This window comes from Cricetulus griseus, chromosome 7 (assembly GCF_003668045.3).
Source record: "Cricetulus griseus strain 17A/GY chromosome 7, alternate assembly CriGri-PICRH-1.0, whole genome shotgun sequence".
In the NCBI taxonomy this organism is placed as follows: Eukaryota; Metazoa; Chordata; class Mammalia; order Rodentia; family Cricetidae; genus Cricetulus; species Cricetulus griseus.
In genome coordinates, this window is record NC_048600.1 from 3339802 (window position 1) to 3360147 (window position 20346).

Genomic DNA, 20346 nt, shown 5'->3' on the forward strand with positions numbered 1-20346 from the left:
CTGGACAAAGACAAGAGGCAGCTACAGGACAGCAAAGCTCACAATGTATTTGGCCCAGATATAAGTTAGATCACATTCAGGTAGTGATAAATTACACACAGAGACAGGACACACTCCACAAAGGGACAGTCTCACTTAAATACAGAGAGCATGCTACACTGACCATAATTTACAAACAGTTCCTACAGATTGAAATAAAAGTGAAAAACTACATCACAATTTCTTTGAACATAGAAAATGATGTAAACACGAGGAACATCTATACTGAGAACACCAATGGCTATCTGATGCGCTTGTATGCACTTTTGGCAGAAGCAGGTGAAGGGGTGGCACAATGGTCCCTATGAAGCTGCCAGCCAGGTAGACCCCTGGGTCACACCATAGCCACTCTGAGAGTGGCACAAGCCTGGTGATAACAAACAGAAGGACCAAGGCCTATTTACTTGTTTGTGGGAATAAGGGTCACAGGACACTTTGCACAGAGGTCCTCCCCCATCCAGGGCTGGGCCTCTTTTCTCCGTCTTTTTACTTTTCCAGAAGGGCTTTAGCTCTGTAGCCCAGTCAGGTCTTGAACTTGCTGTTCTCTTACTTTAGCCCCCAAGAAATGAATTACAGGCATGCACCACCAGGCTTGGCTAGACAGCTTGTTTTTGGCTATATTCCTCAGGGGTCTGAGGTGTGATGAAATCTTGGGTGCATGGAAAAGACAGCTTTGTCTCATTCTGTGATCCTGATGCCCCAACAAGGCCTGACCATCAGAGCTGCCTTGGTTTATATAGGAGCCAGAGTAGAAGCTCTGCATCCACAGGGAGGGCTGCAGGCTGGCAAACAGCATGTATATAAAGTGCTATAAGTTGAGTCTAAGGGAGTTTTAGCCACTCCACAATAACAGATGTTATTTACACATTCCTCAACCAGGTACCACCTGGCCCTATTCTGATCTCTTCTGGGCATTAGGTGCCCACTCCAGGGCTGAGAAGAGACACTGAGGGCCTGGTTCCAGCTGTGACGTGGGTGACACCTAAACTTAACTAGCCTCAAGGTAGACGAAGATTCCCCTCCTTATGTACAGATTTTCAGCTCAGGGACACCAGCTGGATAAGACCTTGCAACTAATATCTTCAGCCCAAAAAGCTGTCTCATGACAATCCCAGGGGACTTGAGGATGCTACACTCACCCAATGGGGGCAGGAGGAACAAGCAGCATTCTGTATCTGCTAGGCCAGGGTCTAACAGGGCTAGCTGCTTTGAAAGAACACAAAATAAGATCAGAGGGCCAACCTGGATGGCCTGCATCAGGAAGTGTTGGGCCCAAGGGCTCTGAGGTTTCAAAGGAAGAGTGTGACTAACAGGACCAGCTCCACTTACCCCATAAGGACGGAAGACAGGCTATCCAGAGCCTCATGCCCATGTCATATAGATCAGTACTGTGGCTGAATTAACAATGGTCATTACCTACCTGCCCCTAAATTTGCACATGACATTAGATAAGGATGAGGGATGGCAACATCCCAAGACCCATGAAGGTGCTATGGTCAGTGGTATAGCTAAGTCCATCTGTTGGCCAGCCAATGTGTGACTTGGAACAGAACCAAAGATGATGAAGGCTGGGTGGTTGAGATCCTTCATCTTGACTGTTCTTTCCATTAAGGGCTGCTCTCAGGAACAGGCAAGGTGTCCACTCGGGTATCCCTGATGTTGACAGCCTTCCTGGGCTTCTGCTTGGCCTTCCTCAGCATGTGGACCTGTCCCAAGGCAGGAGGGAGGGGCAGAGGGCCAGAGTAACATTACAAGTGATAGCTCTGAGCCACTGAATTCTTGGCTCTACTCCACAAAAGAAGGGCAATGGCTTCAAAGAGTTGGCTGCTTTCACCAGGGCCTCATGACACCTGGAGTCCCAGAAGGCCAAAGCTTAGACCCACCTGGCCTTGGCTACTATATAGCATCAACCTATGTGGTCCTAACCCTCATCCATCTTACCAGCAGCCTTGCCCACATACCTTAGGGGCAGTAGCAGAGATGATCATGTGCCCTGGGGCCTGAACCCAGGGCTCACCATCCACTTGTACTGGAGTAGCCTTCAGGAGTGTCACACGGAAGTAGGAGCCCTGGGCAATGCGGATTCCAGAGCGCAGCCCACCCTGGACCTGGCCCTGAGCAAGACAAAAGTTGAGCTAGCTAGTAGGGCCCAAGGGTACCACAGGGCCTGCCCACCAGCCTGCCAGTGAGTGCTCACCATGTGCACGACACCCGTTACACCCACCACCTCCAACAGCCCGTCGTCTATGCGTGGCTTCTCAAACCTTGAGTCGCTGTCAGAGCCCCACAGGTCAGCCCCTGAGCCCCAGCTGCCCCCAAAAGATGAAAATACAAAGTTAAGCACAGACCAGACACAGACCTAGCACCTGGCCCAAACTGCAGAGTCTCTGAGAGCCCAGCCCCAGCACCTGGGGATGTTGATAAAGATGAGACCCTCAATGCTGGGTAGCTCCACCTCCTGCTGCTCCACCTGCAGCCGGATCTCCTTGTGTAGGCTTCGAGAGTGGCTGATCTTCTGCAGCCCGACACGCACATACACACCCTTGTTGTGAAACCTGCCGCAGGGGAGGTAGGCACCTTGCATTACCAGGTAAAAGCTGCTGGCTGCTGTATGTGACCCGGTCCCCCAGCCCTGCCCTATGAATACCTGCTTGTGAATTTGCCCGGCTCCTCCTCACGTGCCTGGTGGAAATCTAGGCTGAGCTCCGCGTCGATACCAATGCCGCAGTAGTTATTCATCTGAACAATCTGGAGACAGCATAACCAGGACGCTGGCAGCCACTCCTGAGTGCCAGCCATCCCTAACTGTTGTCACCAATACCCTTTCCTAGTAATCCCTCTGCCTAAGTGTCACAGCACCCCTAGAGAAGGCAGAACCCCACAGGCTTGAGTCAGCAAGCTCCAGCTCTGCCTCAGGAGGAAAGATAGACATCAGCAAAGGGGGAGTCAAATGTAAGACCCTAGCAGGTGCCACACTGTACCTTGGGGGGCTCCGTGTCTACCACACTGTTCTCCATACTATCAGTCTCATGAGCATCCAGCAGGATTGTCCATCGATCCATGAGTACAGCATCAGCCTCATCCACAGACACCAGCACAGAGAATGGGTCCTCACCACTATAGCCTGCCCCCCAACGGAGGACCCGGCCAAGGTCATTCCCTAGGAAACAGGAAAGACAGCATAATCCATATACCACCATAAATCTCTAGCAAAACCCATAGTAGGGACAGCCCTGAGACCCCATCCTTCAAGTTGATGGCTAAGCCCACCTGTACCCAGGGGCAGGATGGCCACAGATGGCTCTGGGCAGGCCAGATGGCGCCTTGTCTCCTCCAGGGCAGCGAGCACCCAGCCCACGGTGCCATCTCCACCACACACCAGTACCCGAAAACAGGGCACCTGAGAGAAAAGGTGGAACCTGTGTGCGAGACATTGTTCTGCCACTACCTCCTGGCTGCCCAGGCCAGTTGTTGGCCGCTCATTCTTGCCCTGGGCAGCCCTTTTCTTTTCAGATGTCCATCTCTGGCCACATAGAGGATTTAATGATTCCAGCAGTCCCATTTGGAGTTCCTACTAGCTAGAGATAGGTGGGGGTTGCTCTTTCCACAAGCCAGAAAACTCCAGACTCACCCAGGAAGAGGGCCCCCGTTGGTCAGTTCAAAAACCTGATGTGGATTCAGTAGCTTGCGGAAACTGCAGAGCAGTTCTCGGCCCTTGAGGCCCCCACTCTTTGGGTTCACAAACACGAGGAGGGGGCAGCAGTCAGGAGGCAGCTTCGTGTGCTGAGAAATGGAGGGACTGGATTATGTTGAGATCAAGGTCCCACATAGGAACTGCCAAGCAATGTCCAGCCTCAGATTCCAATCCTACCAAGCCATAGTCCTTTGTGAAGCTGAGCAGACCATGCACTTATCTCCAACTCATTACTGACCTCTTAGAATATCTTTTCCCTTGACAGCACCACCGTAGCTGCTTGGAGCTTTAAGGACAAATGCCAGGGACATATCCACTATGACACATGTCAAGGAACTATTCCTACCCTGTTAACCATGAAGTCACAAGCCATGTTGGAAATCCATAGATCCTACCTGTCACCACCAGCCAGCTGGAGTGAGGCGTGGACCTTGCAAAGCTACCAATATACCCTTTGGAAGTCTGCAGCTTCCAGGTCCCACCTGCCACATGGCAGCCAAAGGGCTCAGTTTACAGGGGTAACCACATGCTGGTCATGGGGACAAAATCAATCTTCCCACACATAATGCCAAGAGATAGTCCCTAGACACAGTAGGCTGTTCAGTTCCCTACAGTGGCATTGGGTAACAGACACACAAACCAGGTACAGACACAGGGTGGGCGGCAACACGGGGCTGCATTATGCCTGACAAGGGGACACGAGATGGGGTACCCACTGGTTGGGCAGGACTGCCTGCACTCAACACTTCCTCACCTGCCCCAGGACAGGCAGCTGACAAGACAGAAACTAAGTATGGCCTCATGCTTCTGCCACAAAGTCAGTGAGGACAGTGCCTGGTAAAACACCCTGGGAACCTTCTATCCTGAAGCATTGGTAACAGCTACTTCCAGAGCAGGACCAGTGGGCAGGAGGGACCAATAGGCACTGCCTGAGCCTGTCAGTCTCCTGAACTCATTCCAATTGAAATCTGTTCCTCCTAAACTGGAGTCTGAAGTCAAGATCAGGGTTCAGGGTACAAGGAGACTATGAACACCTGCGAGTACTTTGTGGGGCCCAGGCATAACTCCTTCTGGCACTCCTCATATGAAACTCCTCTGCCCTCTGTTGCCCTCTGGATACACCTCTTCTCAGCTATAACCAGGTCTTAAGAGTGGTATCTGTAGCCAGGGAGCTCCACCTACTGGCCAGAAATAATCCTAGGCACAGGGCCACCTGACTAAATGTTGGGGTCAGCATCATACTCCAAGAACAGGGCCTGGCAGGATGTAGGTACACGGTTACAACACACACTGGCCTTAAGTGGGGGTGGAGCTGTTAGAATAAGTTAGAAGTTCACCACTCCTAATGTGAAACCAGCCTTGGTCCTTTTTTCTTTTCTTTTTTTTAAGATTTATTTATAACCAGGAGGTGGTGGCACATGCCTTTAATCCCAGCACTCGGGAAGCAGAGGCAGGCAGATCTCTGTGAGTTCGAGGCCAGCCTGGTCTATAAGAGCTAGTTCCAGGACAGCCTCCAAAGCCACAGAGAAACCCTGTCTCGAAAAACAAAACAAAACAAAAACTCATTTATTTATTATGTTCACAGTGTTCTGCCTGCACACCAGAAGAGGACACCAGATCTTATTATAGATGGTTGTAAGACACCATGTGGTTGCTGGGAATTAAACTCAGGATCTCTGATAGTTCTAAACCTCTGAGCCAACTCTCCAGCCCATCAGCCTTGGTCCTAAGCATCATGTAACAATCATTCAGAAACCTTGGACAAGCCCTGACTCTCTGACCTCTGACCCTCTGATGTAAATTGGTCAACCTTGTCCCTTTTGGGCTGCTATAAGGTAGGTCAGTGTGGCACATATCAGCAACCTGGCAATGAGAACATGGTCCTGGGGCATTAAGCAGGTCACAGAGTTCTTTCTAGCAACTTACCAGCACTTCTGGAAGCACTAGTGCAGTCAGTGGCCGGCCATGCACTGCTGTGTCCCTGGCCAGCATGTACAGCCGCTCAGCCTCCGAGAAGCAGGTGACATCCAGAATTACTGCACCTGCCACATGTGGGCCAAAGCTCAGGGTGAGTGTCCTGTGCACCTCATCTACAAGGTACTCAGTGAGGAATCCTGTGTATGCTGCCCCCAGGTGTCCAAGGAAGGGTGTATTGTCCATCTTACCGAAATGGTATTCAGGACGGGGTCTATCCTATGAAATCCACCCCCAGGATGTCACACCCACAAAATCTCTCCTGTGTACCATGCCAACCAGGCACCCAGGCAGAGCCTCAGCTGCCAGTTCCAGCCTCATCTCTGACCACGGCCAGCTCATGTCAGCTGACTATAGGTAGCATACACTCTTCCCACAGAAGGCAGGCTGAATTCAGGACCCAGCAGTGGGTAAAGAGGCTCATCTCCCTGACCAACCACACACCCAAACCTAGTACCATGAGCATGGCACGATCTCTGAGTATCCTGGGTTCACATGCCAAGGATGGCAGTGCATCTGAAACCTTTCTTCCCCAGTAAAGAATGCTGGCCCAGAAAGGACAAAGATTGGGGAAAACAGCTAATCTCAGCCATATTGTAATTGATGTGAACCAGGAAACAAAACCAAGGGATGATTCCAGGCATGTGGCTCTAGAGAAGGGAGTAAAGGAAGGCTTTTCCACCCCACCCCACACCAGACATCAGCTCACCTTGTGAGGAGTAGACGTGACTCACAGACACCACAGCAGCTGCATAGACAGTTTGCAGTCAGAGTGGCATAGTGAAGCCTGTACCTGACCTCCCCATCTGGGACCAGCCTCCCTTCTAAGGGCATCTACATTCAGAGTACAGCCCACCCAAGTAGCCCTGCCCCATCCATTAGGGTCACCCCTCTGGGAATTGCCCATGCCCTATTCCCAAACAAGATCCCTGACTCCTGAATGTACAGGGACTTAGAAGCATAGACTAAATAAATACTTTGGGAAACCAGAAGCCTCTCAGTGAGGGCCATATTGGCTGGCCTGGGGTGGGAACTGAGCATGGGCTTCAGACGGTGCATGAAGAAGCAAGAGAACTTAGGTTTGGCACCATAGCCCCACTGCCCAGTCAGGACCCTCTCCCAGCCAGAGCCCTGGATAGCCCAAGGTCACACCTTTGGTGGCCATGGCCTCATGCAGCAGGTTGCTGTAATCCTGGGGGGACAAGCCAGGTGGCAGGCCACCCACGAACAGGGAGACATGTGTGGCCATGGCCCTGCTCTCAGCCACGTAGAACCGCGTCTGGCTCACCTGGCGCACAGAAGTCTATAGGAAGAACAGGAATGGGCAATGCTGGGCAGCAGTGCCAGCAACACTTCTCCATCACCCCACTTAGCTCTTGAGGGAACTAACTTGGATACTCTTGAGACTCAAGGCCTCCCAGCTAGACATAGGTGACATGCCAGCCAGGGATATCAGCTGATGATTGGGGAGGATATAGAATCTAAGAAGAAATAAATGTCCCTCTGGATTTGGCAGGTGAGTGGACAACCTTGGTGGCATTCTCCTATAGGCCATGGCTAAGGACTGGAAGTTTCCCAGAAGTGTTATCTATACCCACTGACCTGTCGGATGTCCCAAAGTCGGTCTAGCAGAAGTTCCTCATCTATCAGCACTGTCCTTTGGACTGTAGGATTGAATGACACAGATGTCAGCATGGGTTACTCCCTTCCACAAAGAGCTGCTCTGAGCCTCTGGGGCATGTGGGGATACAAGTGAATCTAGGTGGCACTGATTTTAAAAGGGCATGGTCTAACCCCAATGTCCTAGTAGGCCTCCTAGAGCAGCAGACCCAAACCTACTACATAAAAGGATCTGAAAAATGCAGCCCACTTACCTTGTCTGCTGCTCATGAGCACCTCAATCAGCTGGAATCTCTCCTGATCCTCAACCTATACAGCATGGGCAAAACATTAGGCCTAGGACAGAACCCCCATATCCACAGGACATTCAGAGGAACAGTAGTAGCCTGGCCATTGGGCAGGTGACGCCAGAGTTGGGTGGGAATAGACAGTGTACATACCTGTCGACCAAGCAGTGGAAGAACCTCTTGAACCACTGACTGTGCTGTACTCTGTGAGTTCACACGGATGGACACATAGGCCACACCCACCCTGTGGGGGACAGGCTCAAAGTTTGGGCTTTGGGTCTTCACCCTAATCCTCCCTCATCAGACCCTGTGCTTTGAGTCTTACTTGAGCCAGCCAGGGTAGATCTTCAGGATCTCCTGGGCACGAGGCAAAGACCTGATGACCCAGGCCTCAGGCATGGAATCTCGGGGCCCAGAACCTTTGCTAGCCTCTTCCTCCATGGTCCCAGCCTTCCCCAGGGCCTGGGCATTGCCAGACAGTATGGTCAGGGGCAGCGCCTGCAGCTGGAAGTCCCTAGGGTCCTCGTTGATATAGTAGGCCCGAAGTGCTGCCTCCTGCAGAGGGTAGAGCCAAGTACGTGGGGCCAGGTGAACAGAGGACCTGGTATGGAGGGCCAGGTTAAGGGAACAGGTGCGGAGGCAGGGATGGGGAAGCCAGCTGAGAAGGGGACAGATATGAAGGGCCAGGTAAGCAGAGGGTTCCAGGTATAATGGTGTGTATCATACTTCTGTGCACGGGCTTACTCTTACCATCACTTCTTCATTCCGAGCCAGGCGGGAAACTGTAACCAGGCGAAACTGATTTTTCCTCATGGAGTCGTTGCCATCAAAGATCTTCAGGGTCTGTTTGGCTAGGCCAGAGGGGAGCAGCTGAGAATCTTGGGGGACCGGAACTAGGCGGGACAGAGTGACAGCTAAGCGGGATACTTACTGGATTCTGTAGCTGTCAGCACCTCTCTGCCTAGGCCTGTGGCAGCACTTCCATCTAGGCCATCGTCTCCATCACCTGCAGGATAGACAAAGCCCTTGTACTCAGTCCTGGCCTAGCCAGGGTTCACCCCAGTCCCACCGCTCTGCCTCACCAAGCTCCAGGGCAATGGTCTCAGGGATGCGGAAACAGTGCATCTTGCTGAAGTTTCGGGACAACAGGCGCACACATGAAGGAGGCAGTACCATGGAGCGTAGGCGCCCAAATGTACACTCAGGCGGGAGTGCTGTGGAGCACACTGAGTGGGCCTGGTAGGATAAAGATATAAATATGGCACTCTGGACAGAAAGCTGGCCCTATCTACCAGGCTAAGCACCTATCTAGATGGTGCACAAAACCAGAGGTGCTACTCCATAACCCAGAAAACAATAGGATGTAGACCATTTGAAAGAAAGGAACTCCCCGCCATCATATATCTTGTCATACAGCCCACCCCTGCCTGATGGCTTCAGCTTTTTTGTTCCACACCCAAGGCCCCATTCATCCCATTCCCATGCCCACCTGTACACCACACCACTCGCAGCGCACACCAGCCAGCACATCTGAGGAACCACAAGTCTTCCTACAGACCTCACACCGTGCACCAGAAGGCAGGTTCCCCTCCCGCCAGTGGTGGTGATATGTGTCCTGGGAATGGGGGGCAGTCAGAAGTTTAGCCAGCCTACCCCTACCAAACCTACCCCCGTACTTGTACACTCACATAATCCTGCTGTCCATCCTGGTGGCACTGACGACAGTCGCTGCAGGCGAAGGGCACACAGTCGGGGTGAACGTGCAGCTCACACACTGGGGGGCAGGCAAGGTTAGGGGCTTCTTGCCATACCCCTGCCCTCTCCTCACTGACCTCTTAGCTTGGGCTGGCTCCAACCCCAACCCCTGCCACTCTAAGCCAGCTTCTTTTAGATTGATTGCTTCTTTCTTGGTAGGCTCCTACTGTTGGAGTCCCCAAGATTAGCCTGAGTGAGACTACTACCCATGTACTTGACAAACCACAGGTAAAGGAGAACTGGGCTACTTGGGGCAGCAGAGACCAGGCCCCCTTGAGCAATTGGCTCATTTCCAAAAGGGACCTCAGGCCCAATGGTACCTTCACAGCGGAGCGCAGGTACCTCCAGGCTTTTGCGGCAGACCACACAGAACTTGCGCTTGTAGAGCCCCAGGGAGCCAAAGCAGTGGGCTACAGGGACCTATAGGGGCAGAGCAATCCTCAGATTTGGGCCTGCCTGGTTCTTTACCTTTATCTCTGGTAGCCCTGTGAAGTGTCCCAGCATCACCTGCTGGTAAGTACTTGAACAGAGGGGATCATCTCTTTTCCTCCTTCACCTTCACAGATCTGTAGCTCAGGTCCTGCTTGAGAGTGCCATCCAGCTATTCTACCATGAGACCTGGACTAGGGCTAGACTGGCTGACTGTGGGACAGGTGAGCAGAGAAGGGACTCTGTAACTTCACACATGTAGTACTGTAAGCATAGGTAATGGAAATCTACCTGACATCCATTCCTTACTCCATAGTCCAGCAAGACAGTCAACTACCAGGCACCTGTCTTGTTAGATTCAGGAGCTTCCAACGCCCCCCACCCAGATCTGCCCTCTTGGAGGCAATCACAGTGACTGTGAGCATGTGCTGGTAACCCCCCTTCCCGATGAACACAGACTAAGACTTAAAGAGCACTCAGCAGAACAGAAGAACTTCACACTAGAAAGGTAGTATGTAGGTCAGGATGGAAGACAATTTTTATTTTCTCTTTAAATACCTATATCCTCTGAGAATATACTAGTATTTATTTTAATTCTCAAGTAAACATAAGAAAACATTGAGATCATTTTAAATAGCTGTGGCCTCAACATGTTCACAAGGGTACCACTCTGGAAAGCATAGCACCCGGAGATGACAGCAGCCAGCATCCTTGGATTTTTGTACTCACACCTAGTAATCAAGTATCCATCAAGCAGCAATGTTAAGAGAAAGATGACAGTGTTAAGGACGGTTGGTTGTCAGCTTCAACTTCTCTTACTGTGGTGCCTCATCACACCCCCTATTTACTTGTCTCCTCTCCTCCACTGCTGGGAGGCAGGGCCTGCCTGCTCGTGCAAACAAGTACAAGCTCAGAGCAGCAGAGCTGCCAGTGAGCTGGCCTTGTGAACGCAGATAACGAAAGTGAGTCCACCATGCTCACCTGTTTGAACTGTGGGTCGTTATGCTGCTGACACCACTACCATTACTCACACAAAGTCTCTGTGCCCTGCTAGGAGCCTCACTACATTCTCCAGAGCCCTGGGAAGGAAGGTCGATAGCCAAACCTACTCCAAGGCCCTGAGGTTTTTTACAACCTCTAAGGGCTGATGTGCATTTGTGAGATACAATCCAGAGATCCCCTGTGATCTTTACCTATTTTCCAATGTTAACAACTTAAAAAACTGGTCAGTGTCATCAGCCAGAGCACGGAGAGTGCATGCAGTCCAAGCAAAGCACCCAGCCTCCAGGACCCTCCATTTGGCCCTTTTGCAGCCACACCCTCTGAGCTGTGCTTCTTTGGCTTCCTCATTCAGAATGCTCCATAGACAAGGATGTGCCCTTTAACACTGACTTTTCTCCATATAGTTCCCTAGAGATCCACTCTGGGTGCTCAGCTCATCAATGGCTCCTTCCTTCTGATTGTGAGCAGGACTCTGCCCTTTGCATCCTAACTATGATGTGGCTAAATTGACAATACAAAGGACAGCTGGAGGTCAGCATTTAACCCCATGAGAGCCATGTGCACTGCCCCCACACTCACCCGTACTAGGCTTGGGGCGATGCTTGTGCACGGGGTCTTCACCTGCTTCAGGCACTTCTCATGGGACATGAAGTTGCAGACTGCAGGGAGAGAGCTGGGAGTCAGCCCCATGTGTGCTAAGGAGGTGAGAGGTCCTAAGACTCAGCCTCTGTCAGCATATCAAGGCCTCAGGATTCCACAACAGGGCTAAGAGCCCATCACACACAGGCCAGTCAGCCAGAGCCGATGGAGGAAGTCCTTGAGCTGAGCCAGTCAGTGTGGTACCCTAGCCCTGTGCCAGGGATGCCGTTCCTGTGATCTCCATCAATATGGAAGCAGGAAGTAACTCCATCCTCAAGAGCCCAAGGGCCAGATGCCACTGTGAGACCATGGTGGCAGCTGACTGTGCAGTGGTGTCTTGGGAGTGGCCTGTGCCCCTCACACTGACTCAGAATCCCTTTTCTCTGAGGCCAATAGAGGAGCAGAGAAACGAGTTTCCAAAGGGAGAGTGTACATAAACAGTTGTGGGAGGGGCTCAGGACTTAAAAAACGAATCTGGTTGGGGAGGGGGGATTTGTTTCCAGGTTTCAGCACAAACAGAGCTTCAGCAGTGAAATAAACTTGGAGATACACAAGAAGGGATATGAGCCTGTGTGATATTATCAGAGCCAGGGGAGGACAAGAGGGTGAGGGGCCTGGGCTGGACTCCACAGGTGGGATGCTGAGGAGGAGGCTGTAGAAACAAAGGGACATGGTCACTAAGACAGCCTGAGGAGCCAGAACCTATCCAGAGGGCCCCAGCTGCTGTTTCCCTCCTGCTGAGACCTCCATCCTAGGAGGAGACAAAAATTTTCCCATGGGATGCTCCAGAGAAAACTACTGGAAGGAGACTAGAACTGGTGAGAAAAGCAGATGAGAAAGTAGTGACCTACCAGGAGTCTTCCCCAGGCGCTCCATTTACTCTACCTTGTACTGTCTTGCCTGCTGCCTCCTCTGTAGGCTGAGGCAGTGCCTGCTGTATGCAGAACACCTTACGTGTCCCTGCAGGTAGAAGAGCTCTGCCCATACCTTTGTGAGGACATCTGCTGGGGTCCCAGCCCATTCCCCACAATGCTGCCTATAAGGGATTTTCACCTTTGCCTGAGGACCAGACTCTAGATTTTGCTTGGGTTTCCTGACTCCACAGGGGTCATATCTATAAGGGGTATCTGGAGTCTATCCTTAAACTTCAAGTCCTACTTTCATTATCTCTCAGTTTTACAGAAATCCTAAGTCTAGCCTCTGACCTGTAGGTCTGCTTCCACTACCAAGATTATACTTAGACTGGAAGCTTTGCTTTCTGTGACTGTGCCACCCATGTAGGTCTTGGGGTATAGCTTCAAACTTGCAGCTAAGTCACAGTCTTCATCTCGGTGGGACTCTGATGTTACAAAAGGGCAAGCAGGGCAGTATAATATTTCTGATCTGACAGAGAAGACCAGATGACCACTTCTATGTCACTGGTAACCCCGAGGTGCCATGACAACTAGACATCCCCACTAGCAGAAGACATGGCCTCAGTGATCCTGCCCAGAGCACAAGCCTGTCTCCCTGAGCAGGACAGATACTCCTTAATTGGTCCCACCTTAGTCCCTGGTCAGGACACACTGTCAAAGGCCCGGATGCCCCTCACAGACTTGGGCTGTGGGTCTCAGGGCCTGCCTCCTCACAAGAGGAAGAACACAAAGAGTGCCAGCCACAGAGTTACCTGAGGAGCAGGGGAAGAGGTGCCATCCTCTGCCCTGCCCAGCCGGCTTGGCAGCTGGGTGGGAGCTGTGTCGGGACATGCCACATCTGTAAAGAAGGTTGGGCCTGGCTCTTCAAGCAGTTGAGCTTGAGCAAAGCAGCATTTAGTCCCTCTGTGCATCAGCCTGCACTCGGGACAAGAATGACCAGGACCCATGGTTCAGGCCAGGCCTGTTTGCCCACTCCTAGTGTCCCTGTCGCTTAGGAAGCCAGACACAGAGCACCAGAGGGACTCCCACTGCCTAAGGTCTCAGTCCTACCTTTATATCTCTATGCCCAGGCCGAGCAACTGACTCAACACACACCTTGCCTATTGCAACCCCGTTGGATTCCAACCACAGCATTGCACTATGGCGACTCTCTCCACCTTCCACTAGGAAATCCTGAGATCCCAGGCCAGGAGGGGCCAGACCCGGGACACCCTTCCTTCCCACCCCTAAATTAGGGTAGGCGTCACCTCCATAGGAGGTCCTTTTCAAACAAGAAACTGTCTAAGGCCACTGCCAAGAGGGACAGGGCTCAAAGGTCAGGGCAGTGCCTCAGGGAGGAGGCTGGGAGCGGCCTCAGGACGCAGGGTGGACTCTCACCATCGCACAGGAAGCCGGCTAGACCCCAGATGAAGTCCGAGCAGAGATGGCAGAAGGTGGGCTTGGTGAGTGTCACCTTGCGGAAGCTGTGACCGGGCGCTGCAGGGCCCGTAGCTCTGCCGGTCCGCTCTGGCCCTGACCCCGGGCGTGCGCGGCCTGAGATGCCCAGTACCGGGCTGCCAGCCGGACTGCCGAGACGTGGGGAACCGCTGCCCGGCCAGGTCCGGGCCCCGGGCTCGGCTGCCGCCGCCATCCACAACCCGACCGCCCCAGCTCCAGCTGCGCGCTAAAGCCAGATCGGCGATGTAGAGGACCCTCGGAGGTGTCCGCTCCCGGCTTCCGACTGCGCTACCAAACGCGCAGGCTCGCGTGGGCGGGGCCCGAACAGGGACACTGGCTGGGGCCTCCAGAGGGGCGGTGCCGCCCTGCTGAAGGCGGGGCCTTTGCACCAGACGGAGGGACAAGGTGGCCCACAAGGATTCAATGTGCCCTCCAGGCCAGATAAGCAAAACAAGGAATGGACTAGATTTTCCACAGGGTCTCAGGATAGTGGATATGAGGCCTTTGTAGAAGAGAATCTATGGGAACATGCATAGTTATCTGGAAACTTCAGCGGGGCTCCCGCAAGCTCCCTTATCCCATGGCAAGACTTTCCTTCAGTGTGTTCGCAGGTCTTTGAGGACCTGCATGCAAGGGAAGGGCACCCACGGTAACCACAGTTTTGTGCTGTCCAGATGATGCCTGTGACTTTGGACCTACAGTTGCTCTGCCCTCATTGTCATCGGTCCTCAAGTGCCTTGCTTCTGGAGGCCTGCCACCTGATTTGGAGTTGGGGAGACCCTACTGACATGGTGGTCCAAGGAGCTCCTAACCCCTAGCCCCGGTCCCCAGTGACCACAGTGGGGACCTGGAGGTCAGTGGATTAAGGGAAGGAGACAGTGGCAAGAGTACTATCAGGGGAGGGTAGCATCACCAGGGTAGAGCCACTGCTGAGGAAAAGCCTGGAGATGAACCAGAAACTCTTGAGATCGAAACAGGGATGCCTGACTTTGAAGGGCTTTGCTTGCCTAGGAGAAAAGATAATTCAAGAATGGCCAAATGGCAGAGGGAAGACCCCTGGGAAACTGGGAGAGCCTCGATCCTCCGTTGCTTCAGGACTCACTCCCCTCTCTGGGCAGGCCCAGGATACTGGGGATTATGTTTTCCTGAAGCATGCTACACAAGACAGACCACAGACTGAACGATTAACAGGCCAGGGGCAATCACTGGCCTGTGGAGAAGCTAGGACCAGTAAACAGAGTTCAGTAAAAGCATCCATGCCGGGGAACAACCAGGGCAGATGGCTGGCTGAGCAATCAAGGAAAAGAAAAGGCCACTGGACAGTGGTGGTGCATGCTTTCAATCCAAGCACTCGGGAGGCAGAGGCAGGCCGATCTCTGTGAGTTTGAGGCCAGCCTGGTCTACAAGAGCTAGTTCCAGGACAGCCTCCAAAGCCACAGAGAAACCCTGCCTCAACCCCTCCCCCCCAAAAAAAGGAGCTGGAGAAATAGTTCAGTAGTTAATAGCACTGGCGGCTCTTCTGGAGGACCTGGGTTCAGTTCCTAGCACCCACATGGTGGCTTACAACCATCTGTAACTCCAGCTCCAGGGAGTGCAACACCCTCTTCTGGTCTCAGAAGGCACCAGGCACATACACGATACACATACACATACATGCAAGCAAAACACCCATACACATAAAACAAATAAACAAGCAAGTAAAAGGCTGCTGGTAAAGTTGGGAGAACACTTCCCAGTCTTGACACAAAACCCACAGCTCTCTTCTTAAAAGGAAGAAGAGTTTATTATGGAGTCATTTTGCATGACCATGGCCCAGAAATACAGATTTAAGTTACCCAAAATTCCATATTCCAGCATGGAAACAATTTCATGAAGATGTATAGTTTTACGGAACAGAGTAAGTCATAAATCAAGAAAGTTTAAGATATATTGGTAGGTTCATCAGAGAGGTGGTTTTAAAACATGAGGAGTTTTCAATAGGCTTCAGATGTTATATGATGACATTCTTGGCTTTTGGGTTGGTGGAAGCTAGTTGTCTGTTAAGTTAATAGATTTAAAAACGCTTTTACCTATCAGTCACAGGATGTTAGTTCCTACAGAGGTGGGCAAGAAGTGGCTAATGATGGCAGTAAAGCTAGCCCAAGATATGGTAATGAGCCTCTGAAGCTTCGACATTCCAGCCTCTTCACAACACTTCAGTTTTAATCAGTCCATCAAACTTGGCAGACAGAGTCTTTCCAGAAATTCTCATTGACACTAGTTTTTCATTTGTAAACTGAGAGGTTTGGAAATTGGCTGCTTCTGAAGTGACCAATGTGAATTCCCTCTGATGCACACCATGATAGTAAATCTCTGTTACTTTGAGTGTTAGGACCCTGTACCTCCTTATCCATCAGCATTTTCAGAAAGACCCAGAATCAGGCAGAAGCTATTTTATACTCCAGAATGCCTGGCCCTCACTCTGTAAAGAAAAGAAGTGACTGGAAGAATGTCATCTCTGCAAAGCTCCAACTGATATCTCTGCAACTTTTTTTTTTTTTTTTTTTTTTTTTGGTTTTTCGAGACAGGGTTTCTCTGTGTAGCTTTGGAGCCTATCCTGGCACTCACTCTGTAGACCAGGCTGGCCTCAAACTCACAGAGATCTGCCTGCCTCTGCCTCCCGAGTGCTGGGATTAAAGGCGTGCACCACCAATGCCTGGCTTCAACTTAACTTCTTTTTGGCCAGGTCCCAGCTTGTTTACTTTCCCAGCAGCAGACCAACTAGAGTTCTGTTGGAGATAATATGGACTGTGAATCATGATTAGTTATGTTCACCTTATCGAGTTTTACAAAGATATACGAATATGCAACCAAAGCCTTTTGGGACCTTGGAAGGGGCTTCATTAGCTTCTTAGTGTGTGATACCATTGTGGACCTGTAGCGTTTCTAGGGGTCCTCTGCCCCTGTTTGCTAGTCTTTTTGCAGACTATATCTAGGATGGTCCATTCCCTCAACAGCTCAGGGTGCTATGAAACTAGCCTTCTCCCAAAGGCTGAGGCACATGGCCTTTTTGGCTTTTCTCTCCAACTTCCAGCCACTGGCCCAGCAACCACTTTCAAATCTAGTCAGGTTCTAGTTATGGGGCTTGCATCCATGCAGACAGCTATCTGGAAAGATACACAACTCACATTTCTTTAGGGGAGCGTCCTGATATGTCAAGCAGGCTCTGGCAACACCAGTTTTACTTGGAATAGAAACGGGGATATGGCTCAAGCTTTTATTGGGCTTCATAAGGAATAAGTGGATGAGGTATATTCTAGCAAGGCCTACATCTCAACCTACTGGGGCTCTATGGCATGCTCTGCTGTGCACCCTCTTGGGGTCTAGAGCAAGGATGCCCACTTAATGTGAGTCTACACTCTGAAATGTTTAGTCTTCATATCAAAGGTACTCCATTTGCTGTCTGGAATTAGCCAACTTGGGGCATTGTACTGGTATATCTAGGACCAAAGCCCCAAATGCCACATCTAGAACACAGAAAGTAAGAAAATATAGTTAATACAAGCAAGATACACAAAAAGTGGAGGTTAGCCATCTAAAAGAATGAGCTAAACTTATTCCTAAAGGAATAGCTTATCCCTCTTCTGCTTCACACAGAAAGGCTTCTCTAAGACAAGACGGAGCCAAACCTGGACCCTCTGGTCTGTTTATCTTTAGAAACAGACAGTTCCCCATGTCCACTTCCCTGCCAAAGGCTAGCAAGATGACATCTTTGCCTCAGATCTCAGAGGGGTGGGACCCTTGCTATTCATGGAATGCATGGCAAGGCAATGGAAGCTGGTGGATTGCTGGCAGCGCTCTGACCAAAATCTGCGATGGTGTTCAGAGAGGAACTGATGACATCCTAGCCAGGATGTTCTCAGTACCAGACAGGCCTACACCTAGCCACTCTTTAGGCAGTCTCTTGGCACACAATACCCTCAAATGACACATGGCTCCACCCTCACATGTATGATGCACTGCTTCGCTGGAAATTTGCCCTCTGGTACTCAAATACAAATCAAAAGTTCATACATGTCATCAGGCCACAATGGTAGGCTTTGCTAGAATATCTTACCTCCTTTTCTTTCAGGACGTCGCTCCCATGTCTGCTGAGCCCCCATACCTGGTGTAAGAGTCTTGGTTTAGCTTTAGGACAATCTTCTGGGGCCACCATAGCCCCCCTTCCGTGCACATCTTCTGCTGCCTCCTTGTGTAAGCACACCGTTGCATCTGGGACCCACTGGATAATCTAGGATAATCTCACATCTCAAGATCTTAATGCAATTATGCCTGCAAATACCCTTCAGCAGACAATAAAGATTGCATGTTCCGGAACTATAACAGTGGAGTTCCAACACTGACACCTACTTCTAGCGCCTGCGCTGCTATTAGCATTCAGTGTAACTCCCCAGACACCTTTGTCTTTGTGCCCCCATAAGACACTCCTACACCATGGCTTTCTGCAGTCACAATCCCTTAGATTTATGCAGCTTTTTTGTTTTGTTTTGTTTTGTTTTGTTTTGTTTTTCAAGACAGGGTTTCTCTGTGGCTTTTGGAGGCTGTCCTGGTGCTGGAATTAAAGGTGTGCACTACCAATGCCCGGCCATTTACACAGCTTTTATACCCCTACTTTTCATTCTTTCTGGTTCCTCTGCATTTGACTAGGGATCATTATCTTTCTTCTTGAAGGACAACATATAAAAATAAAAATGGGTGGCAACAGTTCTTTTCACAATTTTTCTAAAATGTTTCTATTCAACCTCTGCTTTTCAAACTATCTGTGTAACTATGTATGACCTATAGATATGTTTCTCACTATGTTGCCCAGGCTGGCCTCAAACTCTTAGGCTCAAGCAATCCTCCTGTGTCAACCTCCTGAGTGTCTTGAGAATTGAAGCATCTATCAAAGCACCCAACTGGAATTTTTTTTTTTTTTTGCTAAACTTATAATTTTAAACTACCAGTTACTTACATGATAACTAATTTTTTTGTCAGTGTGGCACAAGCTAGGGTCTTCTGGGAAGAGGGATCATCAATTGGAAAAATGTCTCCATCAAAATTGCCTGTAGGCAAGTCTGTGGGGGCATTTTCTTGATTAGTGACTGACGTGGGTGAGTTCAACTCACTGTGGTTGGTAAACTCTGGGCAGGTAGCCATGGGGATCAAGCCAGTAAGAGCTTTCCACCACAGCCTCTGCTTCAGTTCCTGCCTTGAGTTCCAGCCCTGACTTCTTTCAACGATGAACTGTGATTTGGAAGCATAAGCCAAATAAACCCTTTCCCCTCAAGTTGCTTTTGGTCAGCATGTTTTATCACATTGTAAGAAAGTAAACTAAGATGTCTGCTTTCAGGACTTAGAAAGTTTGCTTTCACTCTTCAGGTCCAGTACTTCTGCTGAAGAGTCAGTGTTCATTTTATTGTTTGGCTCTTTGAAGACAATAGGTCATTTCCATTTGGCTGCTTCCAGTATTTCTTTGTTACTTCATTTCATCTTTTTCCTCTTGGTCTTTACAGCTCCCTTTAAATTTTTTTGGTGCTGGAGATCTGAATATGGCTTTGTGAACACTAAGCAAGACCTGTACCACTGAACTACAGTCCCAGTTCTTTACCTTTTGAGACAGGGTCTTGTTATGTAGCCTAGGCTGCCTTAAGATGTGAGTCTCAGCCAGGTGGTGGTGGCGGCGGCACACGCCTTTAATCCCAGCACTTGGGAGGCAGAGGCAGGCGGATCTCTGTGAGTTCGAGGCCAGTACATCAAGTGCCAGGACAGGCTCCAAAGATACACAGAGAAACCCTGTCTTGAAAAACCAAAATAATAATAATAATAATAATAATAATAATAATAATAATAAAATAATATAATAAATAATAAAGTCATGTGCCACCACTGCCCAGCTTTTTTCAATGTTTTTATGTTGAAAAAATTTTTAAGGAGCTGGAAAGATGATTTAGTGGTTAAGAGAACCTGTTGTTCCTGCACAAGACCCAGATTCAGGTCCCAGCACCCACATGGTGGCTCACAACTACCTTTAACTCTAGTTCCGGGCCATCTGATGCTCACTTCTAGCCTCCAGGAACACCTGGAAGGTACTTGGTGCACATACATACATGCAAGCATTCACACATACACATAAAATAGAGAAATAGGAGCTGGAGGTAGTGGCACATGACTTTAATCCCAGCACTTGGAAGGCAGAGTCAGGATCTCTAAGTTTGAGGCCAGCTTGGTCTACAGATAGAGTTCTAGGATAGCCAGGGCTACATAGAGAAACCATGTCTCAAAATATATAAAATAATAATAGTAATAATAATAATAATAAGGGATGGAGAGATGACTCAGAGATTAAGAGCACTGGCTGTTGTTGCAAAGGTCCTGAGTTCAATTCCCAGCAACTACATGGTGGCTCACAGCCATCTGTAATGAGATCTGGTGCCCTCTTCTGGCATGAAGAGACACATGCAGGCAGAATACTGTATACATAATAAATAAATAAAATTTAAAAAATGATGATGATGATAATGATAATGCCAGGCAT

General features: G+C 50.2%; 1 protein-coding gene across 2 annotated transcripts; it reads right to left on the bottom strand.

The window, feature by feature from the left end:
* Positions 1-22: 22 nt before the first annotated feature.
* Dgkq (diacylglycerol kinase theta) lies at positions 23-14104 on the bottom strand. Of its 2 annotated transcripts, XM_035447746.1 has the most exons (24): positions 13731-14104; positions 12325-12399; positions 11380-11459; positions 9690-9789; positions 9303-9388; positions 9104-9229; positions 8697-8850; positions 8546-8620; positions 8365-8465; positions 7940-8169; positions 7768-7858; positions 7582-7636; positions 7310-7371; positions 6860-7010; positions 6417-6455; positions 5660-5775; positions 3671-3822; positions 3310-3458; positions 3021-3199; positions 2687-2787; positions 2448-2594; positions 2237-2348; positions 2001-2153; positions 23-1745 (listed from the first exon to the last, which is right to left on the bottom strand). In XM_035447746.1, the coding sequence occupies exons 1-24, from the start codon at positions 13981-13983 to the stop codon at positions 1647-1649; spliced, it is 2886 nt and encodes a 961-aa protein (XP_035303637.1). In that variant the 5' UTR covers positions 13984-14104; the 3' UTR covers positions 23-1646. The 2 variants fall into 2 exon arrangements, with proteins under 2 accessions (XP_035303637.1, XP_027281765.1); XM_027425964.2 differs by lacking the exon at positions 12325-12399 and having other exon boundaries at positions 13731-14103.
* Between the last annotated feature and the right edge of the window lie 6242 nt (positions 14105-20346).